This window comes from Triticum urartu, chromosome 3 (assembly GCF_003073215.2).
Source record: "Triticum urartu cultivar G1812 chromosome 3, Tu2.1, whole genome shotgun sequence".
NCBI classification, from domain to species: domain Eukaryota; kingdom Viridiplantae; phylum Streptophyta; class Magnoliopsida; order Poales; family Poaceae; genus Triticum; species Triticum urartu.
In genome coordinates, this window is record NC_053024.1 from 158,479,464 (window position 1) to 158,507,419 (window position 27,956).

General features: G+C 40.1%; 1 protein-coding gene across 2 annotated transcripts; it reads right to left on the reverse strand.

Annotated features, from left to right (window-relative positions):
- Positions 1 to 6,757: 6,757 nt before the first annotated feature.
- Positions 6,758 to 24,992, reverse strand: LOC125543397. 2 transcript variants are annotated; one of them, XM_048706724.1, is made up of 12 exons: positions 24,542 to 24,992; positions 11,912 to 12,091; positions 11,189 to 11,818; positions 10,933 to 11,085; positions 10,625 to 10,846; positions 8,575 to 10,544; positions 7,979 to 8,469; positions 7,816 to 7,902; positions 7,600 to 7,737; positions 7,376 to 7,479; positions 7,232 to 7,304; positions 6,758 to 7,128 (listed from the first exon to the last, which is right to left on the reverse strand). In XM_048706724.1, the coding sequence occupies exons 3-6, from the start codon at positions 11,708 to 11,710 to the stop codon at positions 9,360 to 9,362; spliced, it is 2,082 nt and encodes a 693-aa protein (XP_048562681.1). In that variant the 5' UTR covers positions 11,711 to 11,818; positions 11,912 to 12,091; positions 24,542 to 24,992; the 3' UTR covers positions 6,758 to 7,128; positions 7,232 to 7,304; positions 7,376 to 7,479; positions 7,600 to 7,737; positions 7,816 to 7,902; positions 7,979 to 8,469; positions 8,575 to 9,359. The 2 variants fall into 2 exon arrangements, with proteins under 2 accessions (XP_048562681.1, XP_048562682.1); XM_048706725.1 differs by lacking the exon at positions 24,542 to 24,992 and adding an exon at positions 12,949 to 14,044.
- Between the last annotated feature and the right edge of the window lie 2,964 nt (positions 24,993 to 27,956).

A 27,956-nucleotide genomic window follows, 5' to 3' on the forward strand; every position in this document is an offset into this window, starting at 1 on the left:
GGTAATAGAATGTATGATGGAGAAATGAAATGCAAGATATGACTGAACTTATCGAATTTCACTATTTCACATGTATAGAATCACATATTGTTCCTATTTTGTGTGTAATGAAATATGAGATGTTGTAACAATTAATGTTTATGTGAAATCCAACAATTGTGGGGACAATATAATATGAGATCATTTTTATAGTATGAAATGAAATAATTAACAAATAGGACATTTGACATGTATACAATGACATATGATATGTCCTCGTTGGTAGTACTGAAACATGTAGTGTAATATATATCATATTGCACATTTATATATTCACATTATGTACAATATATATCATATGTTGTCTAAGATATATCATATTTCCGATGTATAAAATTTCATATGGTTCCTATTTTGTGAAAGATGAAATATGAAACTGAACAGTAGTAGTAATAATGAAATGTGATATGTCATTGATATTGCATTTCAATTTCATAAATATTGATTGGCTATTTGAAAAGAGTGAAATGTGATATGTTTTAAAGCTTCACATTTGATTAAATATTTTTCAATTGAAAAAACAGGTATATACGATATTTGCAACAATTTGTACTGATGTTCAAGTTTCATGTTTGACGGACCTGAACAAAAAAACATATTACATAAAACAAAATTTTCGTAAATAATATATATCATATTTAAATATTTCACCGGTAATAGAATGTATGATGGAAAAATGAAATGGAAGATATGACTAAACTTATTGTATTTCACTATTTCACATCTATAGAATCACATATTGTTCCTAGTTTGTGTGTCATGAAATATGAGATGTTGTAACAAAAAAATTTCAATATAATAATATGTTCAAATTTCATTATGTGCAATTGTGGAAAGAATGAAATGTGATATGTTCTATATATGTCATTTAACTTTCAGATTATAAAATGCAACATTTGCATAGCAAATATGGGAAAGCATATTTCACATTTGTGCCACATGAGTAATATATTAGACATTGTAATTATCACACTTCAATATCATTATATGAAATTAAATAATTGTGGAATCAATGAAATATGAGCTGTTATAAGTATGACTTTTTACTTGTATAGTAAGAACTGAAATAATGAAATATTACAAGTTGTAACTAGAACAATTAAATATGTTTATGTGAAATTCAACAATTGTGGGGACAATATAATATGACATCAGTTATATAGTATGAAATGAAATAATTGAATATCAAATATCATATTTCAGTTGTATAGTATGCATTAAGTGATGTCCAAATGTTTCACATTCATATTTCCTCATGTGACTACAGGGTGCTAACATGCTTAATTAACAAATACGACATTTCACATGTATACAATGACATATGATATGTCCTCGTTGGTAGTACTGAAACATGTAGTTTAATATAATTCATATTGCACATGTATACATTCACATATTGTTCCTGGTTGGTAGCACTGAAATATGGTGTCTAATATATATCATGTTTCAGATGTATAAAATGACATATGGTTCCTATTGTTTTGGTAATGAAATATAAAATTTGAATAGTACTACAACTAATGAAATGTGATATGTTCTTGATATTGCATTTGACTTTGATAAATATTGATTGGCTATTTGGAAAGAGTGAAATGTGGATAGAATGAAATGTGATATGTTTTTAAAGCTTCACATGTGATGAAATATTTATCAATTGAAAAAACAGGTATATATGATATTTGCAATAATTTGTACTGAAGTTAATGTTTCATGTTTGACAGACCAAAACATAATACATAAAACCAAAAATCTATAAATAATATATATATATCATATTTCACTATTCCACCGGTAGCGTAATGTGTGATGGAAAATTGAAATGGAAGATATGACTAAACTTATCGTATTTCACTATTGCACATGTATAGAATCACATATTGTTCCTATCTTGTGTGTAATGAAATATGAGATGTTGTAACAATCAAATTTCATTATGATAATATGTTCACATTTCATTATGTACAAATGTGGAAAGAATGAAATGTGATATTTTCTATGTAAGTCATTTAACTTTCATAAAATGCAATATTTGCAGAGCAAATATGGAAAAACATATTTCACATTTGTGTCACATGAGTAATATAATTATTAATTTGGTAAGTTTTCTATTGTGGATAGAATGAAATATTAGACATTGTAATTATCACAATTCAATATCATTATATGAAATTTAATAATTGTGTAATGAATAAAATATGCGCTGTTATAAAAATGAATTTTCACGTCTATTTGGAAAGATTTAAATGTGGATAGAATGAAATGTGATATGGTCTTGAAAGCTTCACACTTGATGAAATATTTTTCAATTGAAAAAACAGGTATATGTTATATTTGCAATAAATTGTACTGATGTTAATGTTTCATGTTTGACAGACCTAAACAAAAAAACATATTACATAAATAAATTTTTTTTGTAAATAATATGTATCATATTTCACTATTTCACCGTTAATAGAATCTATGATGGAAAAATGAAATGGAAGATATGACTAAACTTATCCTATTCCAGTATTTCACATGTATAGAATCACATATTGTTTCTATTTTGTGTGTAATGAAATATGAGATGGTTTAACAATCAAATATCAGTATCATAATAAGTTGACATTTCATAATGTACAATAGTGGAAAGAATGAAATGTGATATGTTCTATATATGTCATTTCATTTTCATAATATAAAATGCTATATTTGCATAGAAAAAATAAACATATTTCACATTTGTGTCACATGAGTACTATATTCATTAATTTGGTAAGTTTCCTATTGTGGATAGAATGAAATATTAGACATTGTTATTATCACACTTCAATATCATTATATTAAATTATATCATTGTGCAATGAATGAAATATGCGCTGTTATAAATAGGACTTTTCAATTGTATAGTTAGAAATGAAATAATGAAATGTTACACATTGTAATTATAACAATTCAATCTGTTTATGTGAAATCCAACAATTGTGGGGACAATATAATATTAGATCAGTTTTATAGTATGAAATGAAATAATGAACACATACGACAATTGGCATGTATACAATGACATATGATATGTCCTCGTTGGTAGTACTGAAACATGTAGTGTATTATATATCGTATTGCACATGTATAGATTCACATTATGTACAATATATATCATATGTTGTCTAAGATATATCATATTTCAGATGTATAAAATGATATATGGTTCCTATTTGTGTGAAAAATGAAATATGATTTTGAACAGTAGTGGTAGTAATGAAATGTGATATGTCATTGATATTGGATTTCACTTTCATAAATATTGATTGACTATTTGAAAAGAGTGAAATGTGGATAGAATGAAATGTGATATGTTTTTAAAGCTTCACATGTGATGAAATATTTTTGATTGAAAAAACAGGTATATAAGATATTTGCACTAATTTGTACTGATGTTCATGTTTCATGTTTGACAGACCTGAACAAAAAAACATATTACATAAAGCAAAAATTTAGTAAATAATATATACCATATTTAAATACTTCACTGGTAATAGAATGTATGATGGAGAAATGAAATGCAAGATATGACTGAACTTATCGTATTTCACTATTTCACATATATAGAATCACATATTGTTCCTATTTTGTGTGTAACGAAATATGAGATGTTGTAACAATCAATGTTTATGTGAAATCCAACAATTGTGGGGACAATATAATATGAGATCAGTTTTATAGTATGAAATGAAATAATTAACAAATAGGACATTTCACATGTATACAATGACATATGATATGTCCTCGTTGGTAGTACTGAAAGATGTAGTGTAATATATATCATATTGCACATGTATAGATTCACATTATGTACAATATACAATTGTGGAAATAATGAAATGTGATATCTTCTATATATGTCATTTAACTTTCAGATTATAAAATGCAATATTTGCATAGCGAAAATGGAAAAACATATTTCACATTTGTGTCACATGAGTAATATAATTATTAATTTGTTAAGTTTCGTATTGTGGATAGAATGAAATATTATACATTGTAATTATCACACTTCAATATCATTATATGAAATTAAATAATTGTGGAGTCAATGAAATATGAGCTGTTATAATTATGACTTTTTACTTGTATAGTGAGAACTGAAATACTTAAATGTTACACGTTGTAACTATAACAATTCAATATGTTTATGTGAAATCCAACTATTGTGGGGACAATATAATATGAGATCAGTTATATAGTATGAAATGAAATAATTGAATATCAAATATTATATTTAAGTTGTATAGTATGCATTTAGTGATGTCCAAATGTTTCACATTCATATTTCCTCATGTGACTATATGGTGCTAACATGCTTAATTTACAAATACGACATTTGACATGTATACAATGACATATGATATGTCCACGTTGGTATTACTGAAACATGTAGTTTAATATAATTCATATTGCACATGTATAGATTCACATATTGTTGTTGGTTGGTAGCACTGAAATATGTTGTCTAAGATATATCATATTTCAAATGTATAAAATGACATATTGTTCGTATTGTGTGTATAATGAAATATAAATTTTGAACAGTAGTGGAAAGAATGAAATGTGATATGGTATTGATATTGCATTTCACTTTCATAAATATTGATTGACTATTTGGAAATATTGAAATGTGGATATAATGAAATGTGATATGTTCTTTAACGCTTCACATGTGATGAAATATTTTTCAATTGAAGAAACAGTTATACATGATTTTTGAAATAATTTGTACTGATATTAATGTTTCATGTTTGACAGAACTTAACCAAAAACATATTACATAAAACAAAAAAATTGTAAAATTGAAATGGAATATATGACTGAACTTATTGTATTTTAGTACCCATCTTGTTGTGTTAGATAGGTTGCAATTTCTACTGTGGTACAATGTGTTAACGTTTAGTGAATGTAAAATAATATGTCTCTATGTTCTGCACTATTTACATTTCATAATTAGTAGTGTGCAGTACTATAATTAATAAATATTAGTATATGTGAAATTAAAGCAGACCTGATAAAGTGGAAAATTGCAGTTTTACACAACAGCGAAGAGTTACATTTCGAAACCTAGTTATGTGGCGTTGTGTAAAAATTGTATATTATGATATGTCAAATCAAAGGATGCGTGGTACTGTGAAAAGCAGGAACTGACCTCACAAGGATGCGTGGTACAGACGCATGTGAGTAAATGAGAAAGCTGACCCACTTGTTAGAATCCAATGACCAGTGGGGGATATAAGAGTGCGGAAGGAACACACTCATTTCAGAGCAAAATGTTGCAGCCGGGTAATTCATCTGGATCTGCAAGCTCTAGGTCTTCTAGAAGGGTGTACAAGTCAGTTAGAGATGGTAGAAGCTTGGATCCACCAGAGCTGAGGTGTGCTTGCAAGGTTGAGGCAAGGAAGATGATGTCTCGCACCACACGGAATCCAGATCGAGAGTACCTTTCATGTGGAAGCACTGTAAGTTGATTGGTCATCTTTACTGATTTTTGGATCTTGGCAGAAATCTAATTATCATCTCGCACCTAATATATTTAAGAGCAGCCAGGAAGATGTAGCATTTGGATTTGGAGAGATATATTAATGGAGTACGTTGAGGAAATGATGGATTATTGTGGAGCGCCAATTAAGGAGATGCTTGATGATGCAAACAGAAAGCTTGCTGATCAAGCTAGATTAATTAATTCCCTGAGGTTGAAGATTGAACAAGATTCTAGTGACAGAGAGCAGCAGCTGGGAGAGGTCATAGGTTGTATAAAAAAGCTTGAAGGATCAGTGAGAATGTTGAAGATGTTCATATGGGGAACAATCTTTTTGGTATCAACTTGGTTAGCAATTGGAGGATCTGCTTCAAGTCTGGTGACTATACTGTTAGTTGTAACTTTAATTTATCTGGTTGTAGGGTAACTTTGAAAACCTATCCGTGTGAACCAATATGTAATGTTATTCTATAATGATGTATGAATATCTAGTTAAGCTTGCTTTTGTCATTGAAATCAAATTTGGAAAGAGATGTCTGGAATGAAATTTGGAAAGAGATGTCTGTAATGAAATCTGTAGAGCATAGTAAAAAAAATTGAAATATGTAGCGATAGCTCGTTTGTATTGGTATATCATTTGTATTAATTGAAATCAAATTTGGAAAGAGATTATTGTATTGGTATATCGTTTCTATTACTTGAAATCAAATTTTGAAAGAAAAGTATGGAATGAAATATGTAACAAGAAAGTTACAAAATAAGTTTAATTTTCAATGAAACGAGTAACATACATAATTGGTATGCCAACACAAGTATGTGATGTCTCATTTCACATAGCAGATAAACACAGAATAAGTATCTTAGTGTGACATTTGAAAGATACGTTCAGACAAAAGTTAGTTGTGAGCACCCAAAGTAATTTCTTCTTATGATTTGGATAAATGTTTGTACTTGATAGTATTTGATTGATAGCTATGATACTGAATTGAAGTATGATAAATAATATGATCTATAGCAGAAATATAAACACTTTGAAAGACAATAAGAAGTTTAGCTGTGAGCCCAAATTTTGCTGTGAGCAAGAACAAGCATACAAGTTATTTTATTCATATGATGTGGAACAATCTTTGGACTTAAGAGTACGTTTTAGAAATATATTATACAGAATTTAAGAATGATAGAGACTGTGAGTGCAATATATACTGTTAGTAGAGGAAATATGAGATACATAAAGTGATTAGAAGACAGCAAGAAGTTGTGCTGTCATTTCCTTACATACTGGCAATACAAACATTGGTTATAAAGCAGGGAATAACCTTAATAGTTTAAAAGTACCATACATAACGACGATTGCACGGAATGAACATTGTTCATTTCAGATGAAACTAGTACATCATATGAAATAACTTGCAGTACGTAGCGAAGGCTACATAGGCAACAACGCGGTGGAGGAATCAGTCTGTTGTTGTCTTCACGGCGGATGCTATCTTCTTAATCTCAGGCCTCCTTGGATTGAGATCATTGAAGCGGTGGTAAACAAGGATATAGCATATTTCCTTCCTGAAGACATCCATTGCCCACTGTAAGGAAGCAAGGAAGAGTTAATAGTGGATGAACTTGTACATAGGAAGTTGTGATGTTAAACAAAATTGTGAGAACATTGTTGTGTGTTCAATAGTAAACCTTGTAATTTCCAATGAGCTCTTTGCCATTGTGACACAGAAGGACTTTAAGAACCCAAAAACTACAGTCATCACTGCCATAATAATAATTATTAGTATTTCATTATATTACTGAAGTATATAACAAAAGATGTAGCATACATACTTGTTTGTTTGTTTTCCAGTAGAACAATACTTCATTGGGAAATCAGTAAATGCGAAAGCACTCTTGTGGAGACAATCATTCAATGATTTTTGGAGATTTCTGGCCTGCAATTTGTTGAGAAAGGTCGTGAATGCAAATTATTTATGTGAGAAATTTCAGGTACTGTATTGAACATTTATCAGAATTAGGAAATCTGAAATAGAACTAGTAATAGAATGACCTACCATGTTCTCCAACATAACCCTGTGCTGGTGTTCACCTTCTTTGACTTCTAAGTTAGAGTCATAAATTTCAATTGTGTTTTGCGTGAGGTTAATGACAGCCAGAATCCAATGGTTGTCTGATAGTGTAGGCAGAAATAGCTTGAAAAAAGTACAAATTTGTTTATTAGTAACATGTACTTACATAAGAAAGTAAAAATGTAGATGGTGAAAGATTACCTGCTCAACATTTTGAAGTGGCAACTTTCTAAGCTTCTTGCAGAGATATGCATGGTTGCATTTATTTCCTTTTTTTAGCAATTCGGTCTAAATAAGAATGCAGAGTTGTTAGATAACAAGAATGGAATGAAAATTATGCGTAATAAAAGTAAAGAGTGCTTACTATAATAGTCTGGTCCAATATAATCTTGGTCTTTGATCCCCAATCATACATAAGTGCCACGGACAGTAACCACATCATATTTTTGCACATCTTTCCTTTTGGCATTAGGCATTATACTAACTCTCTTTCTGTTACAGAAGCTGGACCTATCCTTATCTTGGTACCACCTGTGTCATTATCGTTGCGTCGTCGTGTCTTACGTAAACCTCGGAACTTGCTACAGGCGACAAGAGTATTGTACAGGTCGTTCAACTTCTTCACCGGATATTGCTTCTTCTTTATGAGCTCAGATATACCTTCGACGATCTCCTCTTTCTTCTGATAACGCTGTTTTCTCATCTTCATAGAAGGATTTATGCTACCAGCATAATCAAAACATTCTCCATCTGGTAATGGCTCAGCAAGCTTAGAGATGTGGTCACAATCAATTGTTTTAGGAGATGAAGGTTCATCGGCTATGTGAACTATCTCTATATCTCTGAAGCTGTGTCCTGATATTTGAATATTTACAAGTCAGATAATTATTACTATACTAAGTCATGTAAAATATAAATACATTATTTAAGTGAGAACAATTGTTGGTTGTATTAACTTACTAGGAGTTAAATAAGAAGTATGAGAGTCTGTATCTTGCTTGCCCACTTTAGATATATCATCATCTTTGGTGCACTCAGAACTTACTCGGGCAGATGAATTGTCGGAAGGATGTTCTTGGGATTCATCTTGTTTTTTTGCAGTTATATCCATTTGGGCAACGTTTGCAACATCTTCTTGTGTAGACTGACAAGATGATGATTCTATGTCTCCTGCAGTGCACTGAGTCTGTATTTCTGCTAATGCAAGAGTTTGTTCTAAGTTTTCACTGAGCACTTCATTGATAGCAAGACTTAGTGATTCGTTGTTATCATTTGCAGGTGCTGGATTCGGTGTCATACATAGAATCATTTCCACACATTTGTCTAGTATTTTTTTATCAGAATCTTGCAGTGCTGAGGATTCCTTTGGTGAGGTTTGACCAATTTGCAATGTGATATCTGAGGGTACAGTGCTTGGTTTTAGCATATCATCAGGTAACTTAGAAGGGTCTATCTGCAAAACATCCAAACTGGAGGAGCTATGGTCGGGCAGAACAGAAGTTTCCAAAACAATAGGCTTCAAAACAATAGGCTGATTATCTTCAATTCTTGAGACTTCCTGGAGCGTAGATGCAGCATTATGTTGGGTAGTATGAATAGTAGCACCCGCTGGTACATTCATCTTATCATATTCCCTGGTCATCTGACTGACTGACATAATTGATACATCACCTACTATTTGTATGGATAAAGGTGGGGAAGAAATATTTGGAACATCTTTTGAAGTGGAATCAGTATCAGCAATTTCAATCTTTCGTCGATAGAATATCAATTTTGCTGACATCAAGATTTTCCAAATGATCATTCAATTGTTTCTCAATGCCATCTTCAAGTGTCGTCTTGTCTGTATGTTGTAGTTGAACAACATCTGATGCAGGATTGTGTGGGAAACTATGATTCTTGGTAGCTTTCTGTGCATCAGAAACATCTATTTGAGATGAAGGTTTTGTTGTTTTTGGATCAATGAAGGCAATATCTTGAATTCCATCAGCAGTTGGTGCCGTAGTAACGGTATTACCTACTTCATGCAAAACATCTTTGGATGAATCCTGTTGTGGATGTTGAACAACAAATGCATTACTCTCTGGCTGATCCCCTTGGTTGCCATGTCCAAGCACATTATGAGCACTGGTAACAGGTAGAAGAAAAGCACTATCCGCTTGACCATCAGTACCAACAAACTTCATTATTGATGAATCTTCACTTGGCATGTTGCTTCTCTCAGTTTGAACAGAATGTGACTGGACTTGGTCTACAACAATGTTGGGAATAACAATTGCAGTTGTGGGAACGATGACTGCAGAGACTAATTCTGGGGGATGTGTAGAAGCAGAATTATTTGATGACGGTACCACATTGGCAACAGAAGTCTCTTGTCTTTCTAAGGCGGTTGTTGTGGTAGTCAATTCTTTAGAAGAAGGCTCGTACTGAGTAATCTGAGCAAGCATTGGCGAAGCAGGATGGAAGTTGTCAGCTTCAACACCTTCAATGTTCACAAAATTGGTTCCTGGTTCTGATTCATGAGTACCAATTTCTAGAGTTTCATTCATGAAGGTTGGAGATGCCGGTGTTCCGGCTGTCAACTGCTGGATGACATCAACATGAGTGCTAGTTTCGTGAACCAGTTGAGCAGACCGGGAAGAATTGAGAACAGCTTCATCTAGATTAGAGTGACATGGACTTTGTGTTCCTACAGTTCGTTTCGTCAAAGTTGCATCATCATTGTGTAGAGAACTTCCTGGACATGCATCATCAATCATCGGCAACATAGCCTTCTGAATCTCTTCCTGGACCAAGGCTGCCATTTCCTTGGTTTTCTTAATTTGAAGCTGTTGCAGTTTGTTTTGAAGCTTTCGTTCAGACACAGTTATCAACCTTTGTCGATCGGCTGTGTACTGGTCTTCAAGAATCTTTATTCGTTTGATCAAATTCTGCAAGTTGGACAGAGACTAATTCATGAATATATCAATGAAAAATAATGAACTAGTGTAACACAGATTTAAGAAATCACCTCATCTGTAGGTTGATGTGACAGGCGCTTTTTAGAAACTTGTACTACTTGTGGACGAAGTTTATATTGTACTACTTGTGGACGAAGTTTATATTTCTCCTGGCCAGGTACAGTACTTATATTAGCTGTTACTGGTGGGGTGGAATGTGTAGATTTTTCGTGATCATCAAGATCATCATTATGGTCTTCTGCAGTAGGGAACATTGCTAACTTTTCATCGTCCTGCAATAGAATACATGAAGATTCAGTTAATAAGTTAAAGGAAATAGGTAAAATGAAGAGTATTAATAACTACATGATTTGTATACCAGTAAGCTCTCAAACAACTTGCAATGGTCTTGTGTCTTCTTTTTTCCAGTATGATCTATTTGTTCCAGTACTGCTGAACCCACATATTTAATCCTTGGGTAACCCAGAGGTATTTTGACTAAATGTGATTGAAGTAGATCCACATATATGAGCTGCAATAATTAGACAGAATATAAATAGGGTTTATTAGTACCACAATGATGTGAATGTGTAGTGGAAGCATAGTATGTGCAATTTTTTAAAGGTTTAGCTTACATGTAGAATATGTACACATCCACCGACATTCAAGTTGGGCACTTTGTTTTTCCTTGATTCACGGATTGCCTCGATAAGGTACTCAGCAGCAAAACGACACCAATTCATACGAGGGATGTCGCTCAAGTCCTTCAAAGCTCCTAGCAGGTAACTTCTATTAATTTGGTAACCAGTCGTCGGAGCTAAGTAGGCGCAAAGAATGACTTGCATGAAACACAAGCAAAACTTGTCCTTGTCTTTCTCCTCTTTGTACGTTAACATCTTGTCTGTCGCTTCCTTGAGTGATTCTCCTCTTCCGGCCGTAGCAGACTTGAATTCAGTTTTACCTCTGAAAGGTTTGTCACGAACCCTACCTGGACGGGGCATTGGAACTGCTTTGTCAAGAGCAGGTAACTTCAACAGGTTTTCAACAACTTGTACTATAGAAACCTTCCTGTTTCTGAATACTAGACACTTGCTGTCGCAGTCTACTCTTTTCATCAGCCATATAGTTAGCTTTCTGGGTAACTTGCACTCAATCATGTGAATGAGTGATCCAAATCCCAATTCTTCTATCCATTGTAGCTATTCTGGACATAGTTTTTTTATAATGGCGCGTATCTTGTTTGGATCACATTTCCAGTTGATTGTCTACATGCATGTTCGGGGGAAGCAGAAGGTTAGTGCTGCCATCAATAATTACATTTTAAAGCGATGCAAACATCTAGTGTACTAAGTAAATACCTGCTTAACTTCGGGGGAAGCTGCTCTCTTAAGTTTCTTCGGAGATCTTCTACGGCTATTCCTGGTTGATTTTGATTGAGAGGAAACATCAGTATCACTCATGTCGACGCTACAGCTTTCATCAGAGTTAGTTGTCTCAAAGGTTGGAGATTTCCGGCGACGGCGTGCAGAATTAGTCATCTGTGAAATTAAAAATTCGAAATTTAGAACCAGCATAGGTAGAAATAATAAAGTGGTCAAGAGGAAATTCAGTTATCAGTAACTTTAACATTTTAGATTCTTTGGAGCTGAATGTACTTACAACCTGTGGACTTATGAAACCCCTAGGTTACGTACGGATATAGCAGTTTATATCTAACATTTCAGTACCCACTGTGTACCCTTAACATAAATTATAAGCCATCTTATTTGAAAAAAAGTCTGCAGTCTGTACTTAAAAAATGTATTTCAATAAAAATTGAAATCATGTAGAATAGCCATATCACAAGCACGTTGAGATATAGTTTCTTTAACCTATTTCAATACAAATTGGAATCATGTAGAATAACAATTGAAATCCTGCAGAATAGCCATTTCACTAACAAATTTAAGGTTCTTATTTCAATAAAAATTGAAATCATGCAGCCATTTCACTTGCACGTTCAGATATAGTTTCTGTACCTTATTTCAATACAGATTGGAATAATGTACAATAGCCATTTAACTAACAATTTGCACGATCTTATTTCAATAAAAATTGAATCATGCACACAGAGTGTACCCTTCAAACGAATTAAGGGAACTAGAAATCATATTTCAATCACAGTTTCTGTAACAAATAACTATCTCACTTTGAACATCTCATTACTAATGAGCTACCGCTTTTTCTAGTTTACACATGGGGATCTAGGGTTAGAGAACCAAAGCATTTATCAACTACGGAATATAGGTTTAGAGGTCGCGGGTTTCTACATATCTAACCAAAATAAGCTAAATGTAGAAACTCTAAATGAAGATGAGCAGCAGGAATTATGAGTAAATGAAGATGGATATCTAACCTTTACGAACTAATGAGGGCGGCGGAAGTAGGTCAGTCGGAGGGGAAGAAAAGCGACAGGTGAGCCGCCAAAATACGCGGGCCGGCGGCCGAGGCGACGGGGAAGAAATCAACAGTTCAGCCGCGAAGAACGCGGCCAGGCGGCGGATGAATCATGGAAACCGATGGAAGAAGAAGATAGGTTTGCGGGGGGTGGGTGAGGACTAGGGGGGTAAAGAAAAGGAGTTAATAATAAATGGGGCCAACCATTGATAGGACGTAATGATCAATACAGCGGCCCGGGCAGATGAATACACTCATATACAAACGTGTGGACCATCGAAAAGCACGAATCGCAAACAATGCCAACGGTGGATGCCGCTCCGGCACATATCCCCTCCGGTAAAAAGAGGTTTGCGCTGTTCCCAATTATACATGAGTACATGACCATCTCACGCTCTCGCCGCCGGCGCCGTCACGTCACTGGTCGAGCTGGTGGTGGTGGAGCAGCCGAACAGGCTGCGTACGTACGTGACGCCCGCGGGTCGCCATTTGCCGCCGCACGTCGCCGTCGGTCCCGGGCCACCCGCAACAGCAGCAAATAAAAAGAAGGCGGCGATCCTTCCGCGAGCGCAGGTACGTTTCGTGCGCGATCGATCGCTGTGGGAGTAGTGATGAGACGCCGACGGCGAAACCCAATTAACACGAGCACCGCGGTCTGTCCATGATCGATCGCCTCGCACGCTAGCTCCCCGTGGAAAATCCTCGATCGGGGCACGTCGTTTTCGCATGGCCTCGAAAAAGCTAGCTGGACGCCGTGACAACGCATGCATTGGCGCATTGCAGTAACATTTCCGTGGCTGGCTGGACGTACGGCCGTGGAGTATTTCGGACAACTCCCCATATATCCCCGGCCGGTGTGTACAGCGGTGGGAGGGAGCACGGGGTCTGATATAGCGATATCTGCCTCTCTGCTCTACTCTCTCTGCCTGTGCGTCGTCCACCCATGACCATGGCCATAGGATTGCACGTAAATATAACAACAGTAGTAGCAAAGACAGGCTATGCAGCAGAATAAAATTAACCAAAAGCAGTAACATGCTACACTACTCTAATGCAAGCAGTAGAGAGAAGGAATAGGCAATATCGGGTTGATCGGGGGGGGGGGGGGTCGGGGGGGAGGCTTGCCTGGTTGTTCTGGCAAGAAGGAGTTGTCGTCGATGTAGTCGATCATGAGGGGTATCGGCAGCGGTCTCGGGGTTTACCGAAAAGAAGTAACAGAAGGGGAACACAATAAATAACAGAGCAATCAAAGCATCAATATAACGAGGCAATATGTGGTGCCAGGGGTGATCTAACGCAGGGATAGGTGATACCGGGGAAGTGGGAAAACTTCCGGTGAAGTATTCTAGGTGTTTCGCCTTTTCGGACAGACAGACCGAAGGGGGGCAGTTGCAAGTTTGCTATACTAGGGACGTGCGGTGGACGAACGGATTGCGTATTTGGATTCGTCTCGTCGTTCTGAACAACTTTGATATATAAAGTTTTTCCATCGGAGTTACGGATGAATTTCTGCGAATTTCCGAAGATTTAAACAGTTATTTGAAATTCCTGAAAATTGGCTAAGTCCAAGAATTGTTCAGTTTTTAAACTCCACTTAGCTGTTTTTCAAAGGCTATAACTATTAATCTGCCCATCCTATAGATTAGTGCCGTATATCAATATTGACCACCTTCCTGATATCTACAAGATGGTAACAATTGCATCACTGTTAGAGTTCATTTGCTTAATCAAAACTTTGCTTGAAAAGTGCCACTTGTTAATTCCAAAAACTGTTAACATATACGAACATAGGATTTTGTGATTTTCACAGGATTTAATCCATGCCTTATTTGAATTTGGTCCGATGGGGTAACTTGGAGCTTCTCAAGTGTACTATCTTCCCATATTATTTTTACTCCTGTTAACAGTCGTTTAGCAGTAGATTAGGGGCTGCCTAGGGGGTTAGTCAATGTAGAATTAGAAAAGCTAGATCTCCATGGCCATAGCCAGGCAGCAGCCGGCATAGCAAGCAGCAGTAGCAGTACGGGGCACGCGGAGGTGATAGCGGTAGCGGCTCTAGGCAGCAGCATAGCAGCGGTAGCAAGCAGACAACATGAAGCGGCAGGCACGCGTGCAACGGGCAGCAGTAGCAGCAAGCATCAGCGCAGCTGCGCAGCGGCATGCACACAAGCTGGGCGCGGGGCGCGCCGCTGCACGGCGTGCGCGTGGGCGCGGCCAAACACAGGCGGCCACCAGGGCACGCGGCGAGCGCGGCCAGAGGCGCAGCAGCACGCGCACAGGAGCGAGCGCGTGGACGACGTGGGGCGGTCGGCGGCGTGTGCAGGGCAGGTGCGGGTTGCGGTCGGCGGCCTACGGTGAGCAGCGGCATTAACACGAGCTAAGTGGAACGGAAACGACGCCGGCGACCACTTCCCACGGCGCCGACGGTGGTCCATCGCGAAACTAGCTACAGAGAGAGCAACCAAAACCAAGAGATAGAGGAGGGGGTGCGCGGGCTCACCTCGAGGTCAGGGGAAAACTCAGGGGAGCCAGGGGTTGTTGGAGTCGTGGGGATCGACGACGGGGCAGAGGTCGCATCCGATGAAGGGCATCGACGCGGACGGCGTCCCAGGTGCACCACGGCCTCGATCCAGTGGCGGAGACGAATGAGACGACCATGCTGGAGCTCCTGGACATCGCGGTACGACGTATGGTGGTCGGTGGACACGTGGACGAGCAGCAGCGGCGACGGCCATCTCTCGGGCGACGGGAAAAACAACAAGGGCGAGTGAGAGGGGAGAGGGGAATGAACTAGGGTTCGCAGGGGCGTTCGCGACGCCGGCCTTATACATCAGGGGGGCGTGGGATGGTCGACGCGTGGCAATCCAAGCCATGGACGTGCTTGGGTCGCCGTTCCTGATGAACAGAGGAAGAGGACGTGGAGGTTTGGTGGTCCGGCCTTAGACTGTGGCCACTAGGGCCCAATAGCACAATGATGTTTTCTCTTTTCTAATTCTTATTTTGAATTTTCTTCATTGTTTGCATTTATTTTAGCTAGTAATTGATTTTTTCTCAATATGAAACTTGACACAAAATACAGGGAAATATTCTGGGTTGGCACAAAAAGTTTGGGGGCAATTAGAATTGTGTAAGCATTTTTAGAAATTGAGAAGGTTGGATAAATGGCTGCTGGTCCACTTAATTAAATTCCAGGGGCATTTTGGTAATCCAAATGAGGTTGGTTTCGCCATGAAAATTACTCAGTGGATATTTGAAATATTATGAGCATTTTTGTCCTAGTGTTTTTTTAGAGTACGCCAATAGCGTACCTTAACTTTATAGAAGAAGAGGGCAATGGTCACACAAGAATTACAAGAATGGAAGAATCAAACACATTCAGCTGCGCATCAAGGGCGAGCACTCGCGATGTCCACGTCGGATTTGCTACGGGACAAATGGTTCGCTTCATCGAGAAGAAAGAGAGAAAGAATTGGCCAGCGGCCCAAACCCCAGTCCCCACCCCCTATTCCTCTCCCTCTCTCTTTCCCTCATCTGCCGCCGCCACCGGCGCCCTCCGCGCAGCAGCCGCCGCCACCACTGGCACCCAGGTGTGGCGCTGCTCTTCCCCACGGACCTGACGGCAAGGCGGCGACAAGAGCATCGGAGCCACTTTTGGCCTCCCCACGCTGGCCTGCGATCTCCGCCCCCCGCTTTGCCTCCTCCACCACCGGCTCCTAGCGAGGCGGGAACGAAGCCACCATCGCCCTCCCAGGTCCTCTTCCCATCCCTCTGGCCCCCTCCCTCCCTGATTCGTCTTCTTTCCACCACTCTCGTTCGTCAGTTGCCACTCTCTCCTGCCTCCCCTAGCGCCCTCGATTCGGAGGCAACAGAGGATAGCCCACGGGCGAGCTCGAGCTGGAGGCAGTGCTGCATTGACATATCCAACCATCCTATATGTCCACTTTTGGTCCATTATTTGTCTACACCAGTCATTTGATGAATTGCTATAAGAAACTGTATGAAGTGTTTTGCTGTATGTTTGAAGCAGGTAAGGCATGATGTAGCTATACTTTTGAAAATCACTCATGATTGTCCTGAGTCCCTGGCAATGAATCATGTGGTGATGCAAATTTCTGATGTCCCTGCCATTCACACTGACAAAAGCTTGTTGGAGTGTCTTCAACCTTGTCGATGTTCAGTGAGCGAAAGTAAGCATAAATTGCCTTCTTTTAATCCCCACACCTTCTAGCCCCTTCAGATTATGCTCTCTTTACTAGGTTTCTAAATTTGCTAGATTATTTTCTCTATCCTCGGATGCTTAATCTTGGTAATTCGCTCAGCGCCAGTGCTAATCAACTCAAACAATTTAGAATAGCGAGCTTTCCGTGTTTTCCCTTTTGTTTTCTGTGTGCAAGGTGTATGCAGATCTATTGGAGTTCATACAATGCAACATTTAGAGATTAATTAGTAGTTTCCTTTGTTCTTATACTTGCAGATTTGGATTCTTGCATTCTCGTGCATACCACCTTGCAGAATTGAACACTGATTCCCGGGCTCCACTTCAGATCTATTATATGGATGCAGAACATATGCCAAGATGTTTACAGTATTGTGGTTGCGCCATAGAAGTCTTTCTTGCTGTGAACCTAATTTGGAATCCAGTGTTTCTGTCTCTATTTGCTTGTTCTGAATTCGAGAGTCTTTTGAATCCAGTGCGGTTTCAGTACTACTAGGTGTGAGGAGGAGGAGGTTAGCCTTGATAGCCAGGTGGTACCTCGGAAGGACACCTTTCGGTATTTGGGGTCAATGTTGCAGGAGGATGGGGGTATTGATGAAGATGTGAACCATCGAATCAAAGCCGGATGGATGAAGTGGCGCCAAGCTTCTGGCATTCTCTGTGACAAGAGAGTGCCACAAAAGCTAAAAGGCAAGTTCTACAGGACGACGGTTCGACCCGCAATGTTGTATGGCGCGGAGTGTTGGCCGACTAAAAGGCGACATGTTCAACAGTTAGGTGTGGCGGAGATGCGTATGTTGAGATGGATGTGTGGCCACACGAGGAAGGATCGAGTCCGGAATGATGATATACGAGATAGAGTTGGGGTAGCACCAATTGAGGAGAAGCTTGTCCAACATCGTCTGAGATGGTTTGGACATATTCAGCGCAGGCCTCCAGAAGCTCCAGTGCATAGCGGACGGCTAAAGCGTGCGGAGAATGTCAAGAGAGGGCGGGGTAGACCGAATTTGACATGGGAGGAGTCCGTTAAGAGAGACCTGAAGGATTGGAGTATCACCAAAGAGCTAGCTATGGACAGGGGTGCGTGAAAGCTTGCTATCCATGTGCCAGAGCCATGAGTTGGTTGCGAAATCTTATGGGTTTCACCTCTAGCCTACCCCAACTTATTTGGGACTAAAGGCTTTGTTGTTGTTGTTGTTGATCAATCATTTAAAGCAGCGATTACATACTTATCTAGAAAGTGGTACTCTCCTTCTGCCTTATTTTGGAGGAACATAAGGCAAGTTTCTATTAATACCCTCCAACTAATGGCAAGAAGTTTGATCAGTTTTATAAACTCCCTATATTTCTAGCTCCAGACCATGATTTTCTGTGCTCATATTTTTTATGTATTGCTTATTAGTCATACATACATTCTACTCACTAGGGTTTGATCTTTTCTTCCCTTATATGAATGAAAGGCCAGATCGAATTGGGATGACTTTCTCCACGTCATTAAGGATCTTCTATTACCAAGCATGGATCATCTTCTTTTGATAATTGGTAATGTTTGCACTTCGCAGTAAATTGGGCATATTCACTGGTTCTTCCTCCTACAATGATGCATGTACAAATTTTAATAATTCTGTATGCTGGCCAGTAAACTTCCAGTGTTTATTTTCTCAGACTTCTCACTAGCTTATGGTGTCTGTTACATTGAAGCGGTTTGAGAAAGCAAGCAAATCGTTCGAGCCTACGTATTTATATGGTGTGGAGAAGGTAAGGTTCTTGGCTTATCGATATGATCTGGTCATTTTTATTGATGCGGGACTACTTAATGAACTTCCTAGCTCTGGCAGTGACAGCAAGAAAATAAGCTTCTTTGACCAGGTTTGTCTTCTGTTGTATCCTTGAAATATTTCACGACATACGTTGAATGGATGATAGATCTCATACTTGCAAGGGATATTTACTAACAAACTACCAAAAATATATAGTTGCTTTATTGTGACAAGTTTTTATATAAAAGGCACATGTGAGCTTGGTTAGTAGTTTTCTGTTGGAAGTCCATGGGATTTCATATGCACAAGTAGATGTATTGTTTCTTTCATATGCATGAACTATCCAGAATACTGGATTATTCTCTTTGTTTCAAGTTTTCTTTTGGAGACTAAATCCATGGTGAACAATTGGGATTATATATAACTGAAATAGGTTTGATTCGCAAACACTGAAGCATGTTTGGTTTCAAATGTGTCTTTGCTCGGTGCAGGTCTTACAAAGAAGTTTTGAAAGTAGGCTTGAATCCACCAAGATCTCAATGGAGCTCGAACATTGATGTAACTTGTCTCTTGATATAATGTGAGACGAATATCAAATCTTAAATTGTAGTGCAAGCATGTATCATCTACTATGTGGTAGAAATAATGATGAGAGGATGTCTACTGTGCTTCTTTTATGTTGCAATGGAACTTCTATTTCTATCTATGTACTCCAGATAGCCTCCACTGTACCTATCACTTGTGACCGAGGACAATTCCATGTGTACTAAAATTGCTTGTTCTATCACTTAGATTTGTGTTCCGTGCCACCTTAATCTTCTACCTATGCAATCTCAGCAGCTTCTCATGTATGAATAATTACTTGCATATACTGTTTAGATGGTGCGGCGCTTTTTCTATCTAACGGAAAATCATGTATATGTAACCAACAAGAACAAATTATCTCCTGGAAGAAACTTTTTTCTTACCTATAGTTGTTTTGTTTATAGAAATAATGCATTTCCCATTTGTTGTAACAAACATTTTTATTTTTTGGTATGCATGGTTTCAGCCTTTGGTGCTCAATTCTGTAAATTGATAATTCACATAATATATAGAAATTTTCGTAAAAAGCTTTCAGATGTTTTTATAAATCTTAAACCTACTATCCTCTGTTGATTGCTCTGCGGTGTATTACTGATTTTGCATGTTGCAGGGAGCAGGAACCGACGCTGTCTAGGAGGTAGTCGGAGAGGGGTTTATCTGCGTGTTTGCTTTGTTTCGTGATGGCTACCATGAGGTGATTTTGATTGCACTGGATGTTAATTATTGCTTAGGTTGTGCTCCTGCTCCTCTTTGCTAATATGTGCTCTTTTTTCACAGGTTGGTGTTAAGTGAGCACGAAGTTGTCATCATTCGTGAATCGTCTGTTTCGTCTTCGTTTCGTCCAGGTTGACCTTCATCCGTCGTCAAGGTAGGATTCCTCATGTGTTCATCCATATATATAAAGCACACTCATGGTGTCGTGGCTCGTGCGTGACCTACCACTGGAGGTACACAAAGTTCCTCAGCCTGAATCGAGATGCCACTGCTGAACAATTGGCTCATGACACCCTTGTCTGTGAGATTTCTGGATGTCTTTGATTATTGAGATTTCTTAAAGCTTTGTTCTGCCTGTGTATAGAACACATGAAGTGAGAGTCTTTGATCAAGAAGTAGGCTATTCTGCAGGACAAGAGGCTGCCTGAATGGTAAGAAATTCAGATCAATCTCAGTGTCAGTCACTCGTATATATATTTTCCATTAAACTGTCTAATTACTCAATTGATCAGTGACTAATTGCAGAAGAATTTTGGATAGTATTAGTGCTCGGCAATTGGTATTAGCAGGCTGGCGAGCGCAGATTTCAGCCTCTTTGTTGAGGCTTGCGGTGGTTAGTCTGGGATGAGCTCTAGGGCTGGGTCGTTTCATATCTGTCCTTTTCTTTGATTTCTTTTTGGTTCCTGCTCTGTAAGGTGATTCTCGGCTGAAATTACCATTGAAGGTAATTATGATCTACCACAATTATCAATCCATATTTTAACTTGGAGTTGAACACCTGCACAACAGTATAAAGTTTCAACGTTCTGGCTGTAATAGGATATATCAGGGCATTTTGAAAAGCCAATCCATTATCATGGTACCATGGAACAAACAAATAGTTACCTCACTTTTTGGTCTTTTCATGAAAGCTTTGGGTTGGGACGTGTGTTGCATCCAAGTTGTATTGCTTCATTGATTATCATCTCAGTTTTGAAGTGTGTAACTTAATGTGTGGGAATTAAACAACATGTGTTGAAAATGATTGCTGGTCAATCTAGCATGAAATTGTGTGTAACTTAACATTATAGTTACATCACTGGTCTTTTATTTTGGACTTGTCCAACAGTTGTTATCAACCTACATCCTGCTACTGTGATGTTTTTAGCTCATGTTGTATACTGGTAATTTGATTGCTCTGATATTGTTTCAGGACAAACAACCCCGTAGAGCTTGCGGCTGTAGGTGTATCTATTGTCGTGTATAGTAAGTTTTTGAGTCTGAACATTTTCCGCTGCAAACGCTGGGGAGTGTCTCAATTATCGAAAACATGAAAGTATGTTGCTAAATGGGTTATATTTGCTTTCTGTAGCCAGCATATGAAAAATGTATAAAAGAACTAAGCATTATTTCTTATGGAATGGCATATTGTTATTCATATGTGTATTATTGACTTGCCAAATTATTGATCTCCTATAGTATGATCAGATCAATATGAAGAGTGTGGCTTCTATTTTTGTTAACATACCCTCATATTAAACTATTGTCGAGTGTTTATATTGGTTAGTGGTAACATCTACCTGATGGTTAGGTGGCTATTTGATCAAAGCAGGAACTCTAAAGTCTGTAGACAGCCTATGTGCGCAGAGAAACGTCTCAAGAGGCGCGCCATGGGCGCGCCCCTACCCCTAGTAACTTCCAAAGAGAGACGCACACCCTAGCACACCCAACTAGCTAGCCTATGCCTACGCTCTCACAAAACGAATCGTATCCTCCTCCACCCAAACCCGCCAGTCTCCAATCTTTGAGCTCCGCAATAATGGCAAGTGCCAACTCTGACGCAGTCCTCTGCTGGTTGATCCGGTGAAAGACTCTGGCGTTGCGCTGCTTCCAAAGAGCCCAAATGGTCGCTATGATCACTGTGTCAAAACCGCGCTTGTGACCTTTCCTGAAGTTAGTCCTCGTGGTTAGCCACCACTCCAGGAAGGTGTCTACCGGTCTAGGGGTAGTGCCCCTCAAGCTCAATGCCTCGAATATGTAGTGCCACACTTCCCTGGCATAGACGCACAAAATGAGAATGTGCTCCGCATTGTCTTCATCTTGAAGTCACGTGAAACAAAGGGGACAAAGCATTCTGGAGACCATGCCTAGCTCTTCTGTCCAATGTCCAGATCCTATGTTGCACTGCCAACCACACGAAGATTTTACACTTCAGGATAGCCCAACTTCTCCAAATGCAAGTGGCGTAGGGGGGCCTCTCAGCACCCTGGCAAAGCCGAATATAGGTGGATTTTGCAGTATAAGATCCGGATGGGTCTGCCGGCCAAGAGAAAAGGTCGTCTTTGGAGGGATCACGATTGATCGTACTTATCGCAAGGTTGAGGTGCAAGAGTTGCATGTGGCCAACAAAGTTTACCTCACCGCTGATATCAAGTAACCATCTCCCCTCCAGTAAGCCTTCCTCGACCGTGCGACGATTGATCGTGCGGGTGTCCACTTGAGCATGAATGAGCGGTGCAATGCCCTTAATCGCAAAGCCATGAATCCATCTGTCTCTCCAAAACAAGATCTTTCTACCCTTCCCCGCCGGGATGTGCACCATGTTGTCGAACACCTCCCGGGCCTCTCTGTCCACCGCCATGGGTAAACCTAGCCATGGTCTGTCAGGATCCGTCCTTCGTAGCCACTCCCACCGAACTCTCAGGGCCAGCCCTTGTAGCTGAAGATTGCGAACACCCAAACCGCCAAGCCAAGTAGGTTTGCAAACCAAGTTCCAGGCAACAAGGCATTGACCTCTGTTCACTTTATCTTTGCCTGCCCAAAAGAATGATCGCATCCATTGGTCAATCTCTTCAAAAACCCAGACCGGAGCCTCGGTAACCATAAAATAATGTATAGGTTTGGCCGCGATCACGGACTTAACTAGCACCAATCGACCTGGGCGGTGTATCAGCCCCCTTTGCCAAGACGGGGCGAAACTCTTGGCTTGATCTAACATGGGCTGCCAATCGGCCCCCGAAAGCTGCTTTATAGCCAATTGAAGTCCAAGGTATTTGCATGGGAAGTTGCCCAATCGACAATGCAGGATGGACTCCACCCGGTCTCTATCGCTATTGTCCCCATGGATCATGATGGCCATTGACTTTTGATAGTTGATCCTTAGACTTGAAGCCTCACCAAACACCTGTAACACGGTCCTAACAAACCTGAGGTCCAACGCTTGGGGCTTTATGAACATGACTACGTCGTCAGCGTAGATTGACACCGACTGGTGGGCGGCGATGCCCAGGAACTTTCCAATGACACCTATCTAGCTCGCCGCAGACCAGAGTGCAGCCCCAAATCTGCTTACTCTAGCAAGTTTGTTATTAAAAAGTACATGCAACTTTAGTACATGCCCAAGTTACACATAATGTTTTTGATTTGTAAAAAAGAGAAAATCTCCAAGCAATACCGAACAACGTTGGACTAATATGAGTACAGGTTAATAGATCTGAAGCATTTGGTTACTGGAACCTGACTCTGGTCCCTTTTATTTTTGTTACTTAATTATCTTGATCAGCGGACATCACACCTTCTTTTGTTTTTCATGATCGCAGAAGCTTAATACTTGAGCTATCTAGAAAAAACACTAAAACTACTTGTGAATCCAGTGTATCTATATCAAGATATAGGTTAATAGATGTGAAGCTAATAGAACCTGACTATTGGTTGCTTTTATTTTAGTTACTTAATTAGGTTGAGCAGCTGCAGAACACCTTTTGTTTCATGATTGCGGAAGCTTAAGTTGTTGAGCTATCTTCTAGAAAAAAGCACTAAAACTACTTGCTAATCCAGTGCATCTCTATCAAGATAAATCATTACTGCATCTACATTTTTGCCATATTGTGCACCATTATATGAATTGTTTCATAAAACAAAGTAGAAATTAACACAGGAAACATCTGGCACTAAGCCATCTTGGTGCATAACACAAAATCAGGGGCTTCTATCTACCGGTCAATGATGGGTCAGATTTCATGGGCTTCTATCTACTGACCAATTCAGAAACGAATTGTTCCATAAAACAAAGTAGAAATTGACACAGGAAACATATGATGCTAAGCCATCTTGGTGCATAACACAAAATCAGGGGCTTCTTCTGGCCAATACATAGTTGGGTCAGATTTCAGGGGCTTTTATCTACTGGCCAATTCAGAAACAATAAACTAAACAAGAGCAATCAGAAGTGGCAGCAATCAGAAACGTAAACTGAATCAGAGGCTTCTATCAACTGATTATATTTAGGGGATGCATACCTCTGGTGAAGCATGTTCGGATGGCAGATGTTGTTCCTCTGGTGAACTCAGCGGAGGCTACATTGTACGGCTTGACGGACTTTCTTCTTCAGCCGGCAAACTCGGCGGAGCTCGATGGAGATTCTGGTGACGCAACCTGATAGAGATTCTGGTCGAGGCTACTTCCTTCTTATGGCAGCCAAGTTGCTTCATGGCTTTGTGCTGGAGAAGGACACGGACTCTAACTTTGATCCAAATCCAACTTCGATCCAAATCAGAGAGGGGAGGTTGGGGATTGAGGAGGCTATGGGTGACGCCGGAGAAGATTAAGGCCGGATGGGGAGGGGAAGGAGAAAAGGGCGGCGGATGGTGGCCGGATAAGAAGACTGTCCACCGCCGGCGGTGGCACCATTACGGATCGAAGAGAGCACGCATCAAAGAAGGAGCCCGTGCGTTTTCCCGATTAACCACTTTTAAAAGGACTGCGGGTCAAATCTATCAGACTACAGGGCCTGTTTTGCAACAACAAAATGTTATCTCAGGTTAGTAACTTATAAAGGGACTGCGGGTTTAGTTATCAAAATGTACAGTGACTTTTTCGCAAAAAGACTACATCGGTGAACTCGACAGACTCAACCCGTACTTTATTCTTAGGGAGAGATTGCCAACGTCCTATGTTATCGGTTGGATCCACGTCCATGAATGAGATCTTTCTTGCGTAAACAAAAGAGCGCCAATTATTCAAAGCCCTCGTGCCCAGGACCTTAAGGTTGTGACTATGTCACACGGTGGGCATCAGCAGGCTAGGTAATTAACTGATGTTGCACTAATTAAACTACTTAGTGAATTGCTAATTTTCCTCCAAGCTTGTGGGTAGGTACAATAGAAACAGGTGCATAGCTAATTTCCCTCCAATCTTGTGGGTATAGTAGAAACAGGAATGAGTACCTACATGAAAATGAATAGGGAACTAATATTAGCTAATGAATAGGGAACTAATATTAGCTATATGTATTAAGGGTATGTGTCCACTTCATCATCTTGTTTTGTTTATTAGTCTCTGCACAGGGAAAGAACAATTATTTCCGAAAACAAGGAAGGAAATCACAAGAAAATTAACAAGATAGTTATCATTGTACTAAGAGAATCTGATTAAAAGTTTCTCCGCTGGAGAAGAAGAGCTTTGTTTAGACTCAACTTCGGCCAAGGAGTGTGGAAGGGGGATTCCTACAGGCAGTCGGCTCTGATACCAACTTGTGACGCCCCCGATTCAACCGTACACTAATCATACACGCAAACGTGTACGATCAAGATCAGGGACCCACGGGAAGGTATCACAACACAACTCTACAAATAAAAATAAGTCATACAAGCAGCATATTACAAGCCAGGGGCCTCGAGGGCTCGAATACAAGAGCTCGATCATACACGAGTCAGCGGAAGCAACAATATCTGAGTACAGACATAAGTTAAACAAGTTTGCCTTAAGAAGGCTAGCACAAACTGGGATACAGATCGAAAGAGGCGCATGCCTCCTGCCTGGGATCCTCCTAACTACTCCTGGTCGTCGTCAGCGGGCAGCACGTAGTAGTAGGCACCTCCGGTGTAGTAGGAGTCGTCGTCGACGGTGGCGTCTGGATCCTGGGCTCCAACATCTGGTTGCGACAACCAGGTAGAAGGGATAGGGGGAAAAGAGGGAGAAAGCAACCGTGAGTACTCATCCAAAGTACTCGCAAGCAAGGAGCTACACTACATATGCATGGGTAAATGTGTAAAGGGTCATATCGGTGGACTGAACTGCAGAAAGCCAGAATAAGAGGGGGATAGCTAATCCTGTCGAAGACTACGCTTCTGGCCACCTCCATCTTGCAGCATGTAGAAGAGAGTAGACTGAAGTCCTCCAAGTAGCATCGCATAGCATAACCCTAACCGATGATCCTCCCCTCGTCGCCCTGTGAGAGAGCGATCACCGATTGTATCTGGCACTTGGAAGGGTGTGTTTTATTAAGTATCCGGTTCTAGTTGTCATAAGGTCAAGGTACAACTCCAAGTCGTCCTGTTACCGAAGATCACAGCTATTCGAATAGATTAACTTCCCTGCAGGGGTGCACCACATAACCCAACACGCTCGATCCCATTTGGCCGGACACACTTTTCTGGGTCATGCCCGGCCTCGGAAGATCAACACGTCGCAGCCCCACCTAGACCAACAGAGAGGTCAGCACGCCGGTCTAAACCTAAGCGCCCAGGGGTCTGGGCCCATCGCCCTTAGCACACCTGCACGTTGCGTGGGCGGCCGGAAGCAGACCTAGCCTAGTAGGCATTCCAGTCCAATCCAGCGCGCGCCGCTCCGTTGCTGACGTCACGAAGGCTTCGGCTGATACCACGACGTCGAGTGCCCATAACTGTCCCCGCGTAGATGGTTAGTGCGTATAGGCCAGTAGCCAGACTCAGATCAAATACCAAGATCTCGTTAAACGTGTTAAGTATCTGCGAACGCCGACCAGGGCCAGGCCCACCTCTCTCCTAGGTGGTCTCAACCTGCCCTGTCACTCCGCCTCAAAGTAACAGTCGGGGGCCGTCGGGAACCCAGGCCCACCTCTACCGGGATGGAGCCACCTGCCCCTTCAGCCCCCAACTCCGAACAGTACCACAGGTAATGTAACTGTGTAAAGTATATAGTATATGCCCGTGATCACCACCCGAAGTGATCACGGCCCAGTAGTATAGCATGGCAGACGGACAAGAGTGTAGGGCCACTGATGGAACACTAGCATCCTATACTAAGCAGTAGGATAGCAGGTAATGGTAACAACAGTAGTAGCAAGTATAGGCTATGCATCAGGATAGGAATAACGGAAAGCAGCAACATGCTACACTACTCTAATGCAAGCAGTATAGAGAAGAGTAGGCGATATCTGGTGATCAAAGGGGGGGGCTTGCCTGGTTGCTCTGGCAAGAGAGAGGGGTCGTCAACACCGTAGTCGTACTGGGTAGCAGCGGCGTCGGTCTCGGTGTCTAGCGAGAGAAGAGGGGGAAGAAACAATAAATATAATGCAAGCATATGCATAGTGATGCATGACATGACAAGTAACGGCGTTAGAGGTGCCCTAACGCGGTAGTAGGTGATACCGGTGAAGGGGGATGACATCCGGGAAAGTATCCCCGGTGTTTCGTGTTTTCGGGCAGAGGAGCCGGAGGGGGAAAGTTGCAAGTTCGATAGGTTAGGGGGGTGTGGCAGACGAACGCGTTGCGTATCCGAAATCGTCTCGTCGTTCTGAGCAACTTTCATGTTGAAAATATTTTCATCCGAGGTACGGTTTATTTTATATTAATTTTAAAAGATTTAAATCATTTTTAAGATTAATTTAAATATTTTAAGTCAACATTATCCAAAACAGTGTTTGCTGACGTCATCATGACGTCAGCAGGATAT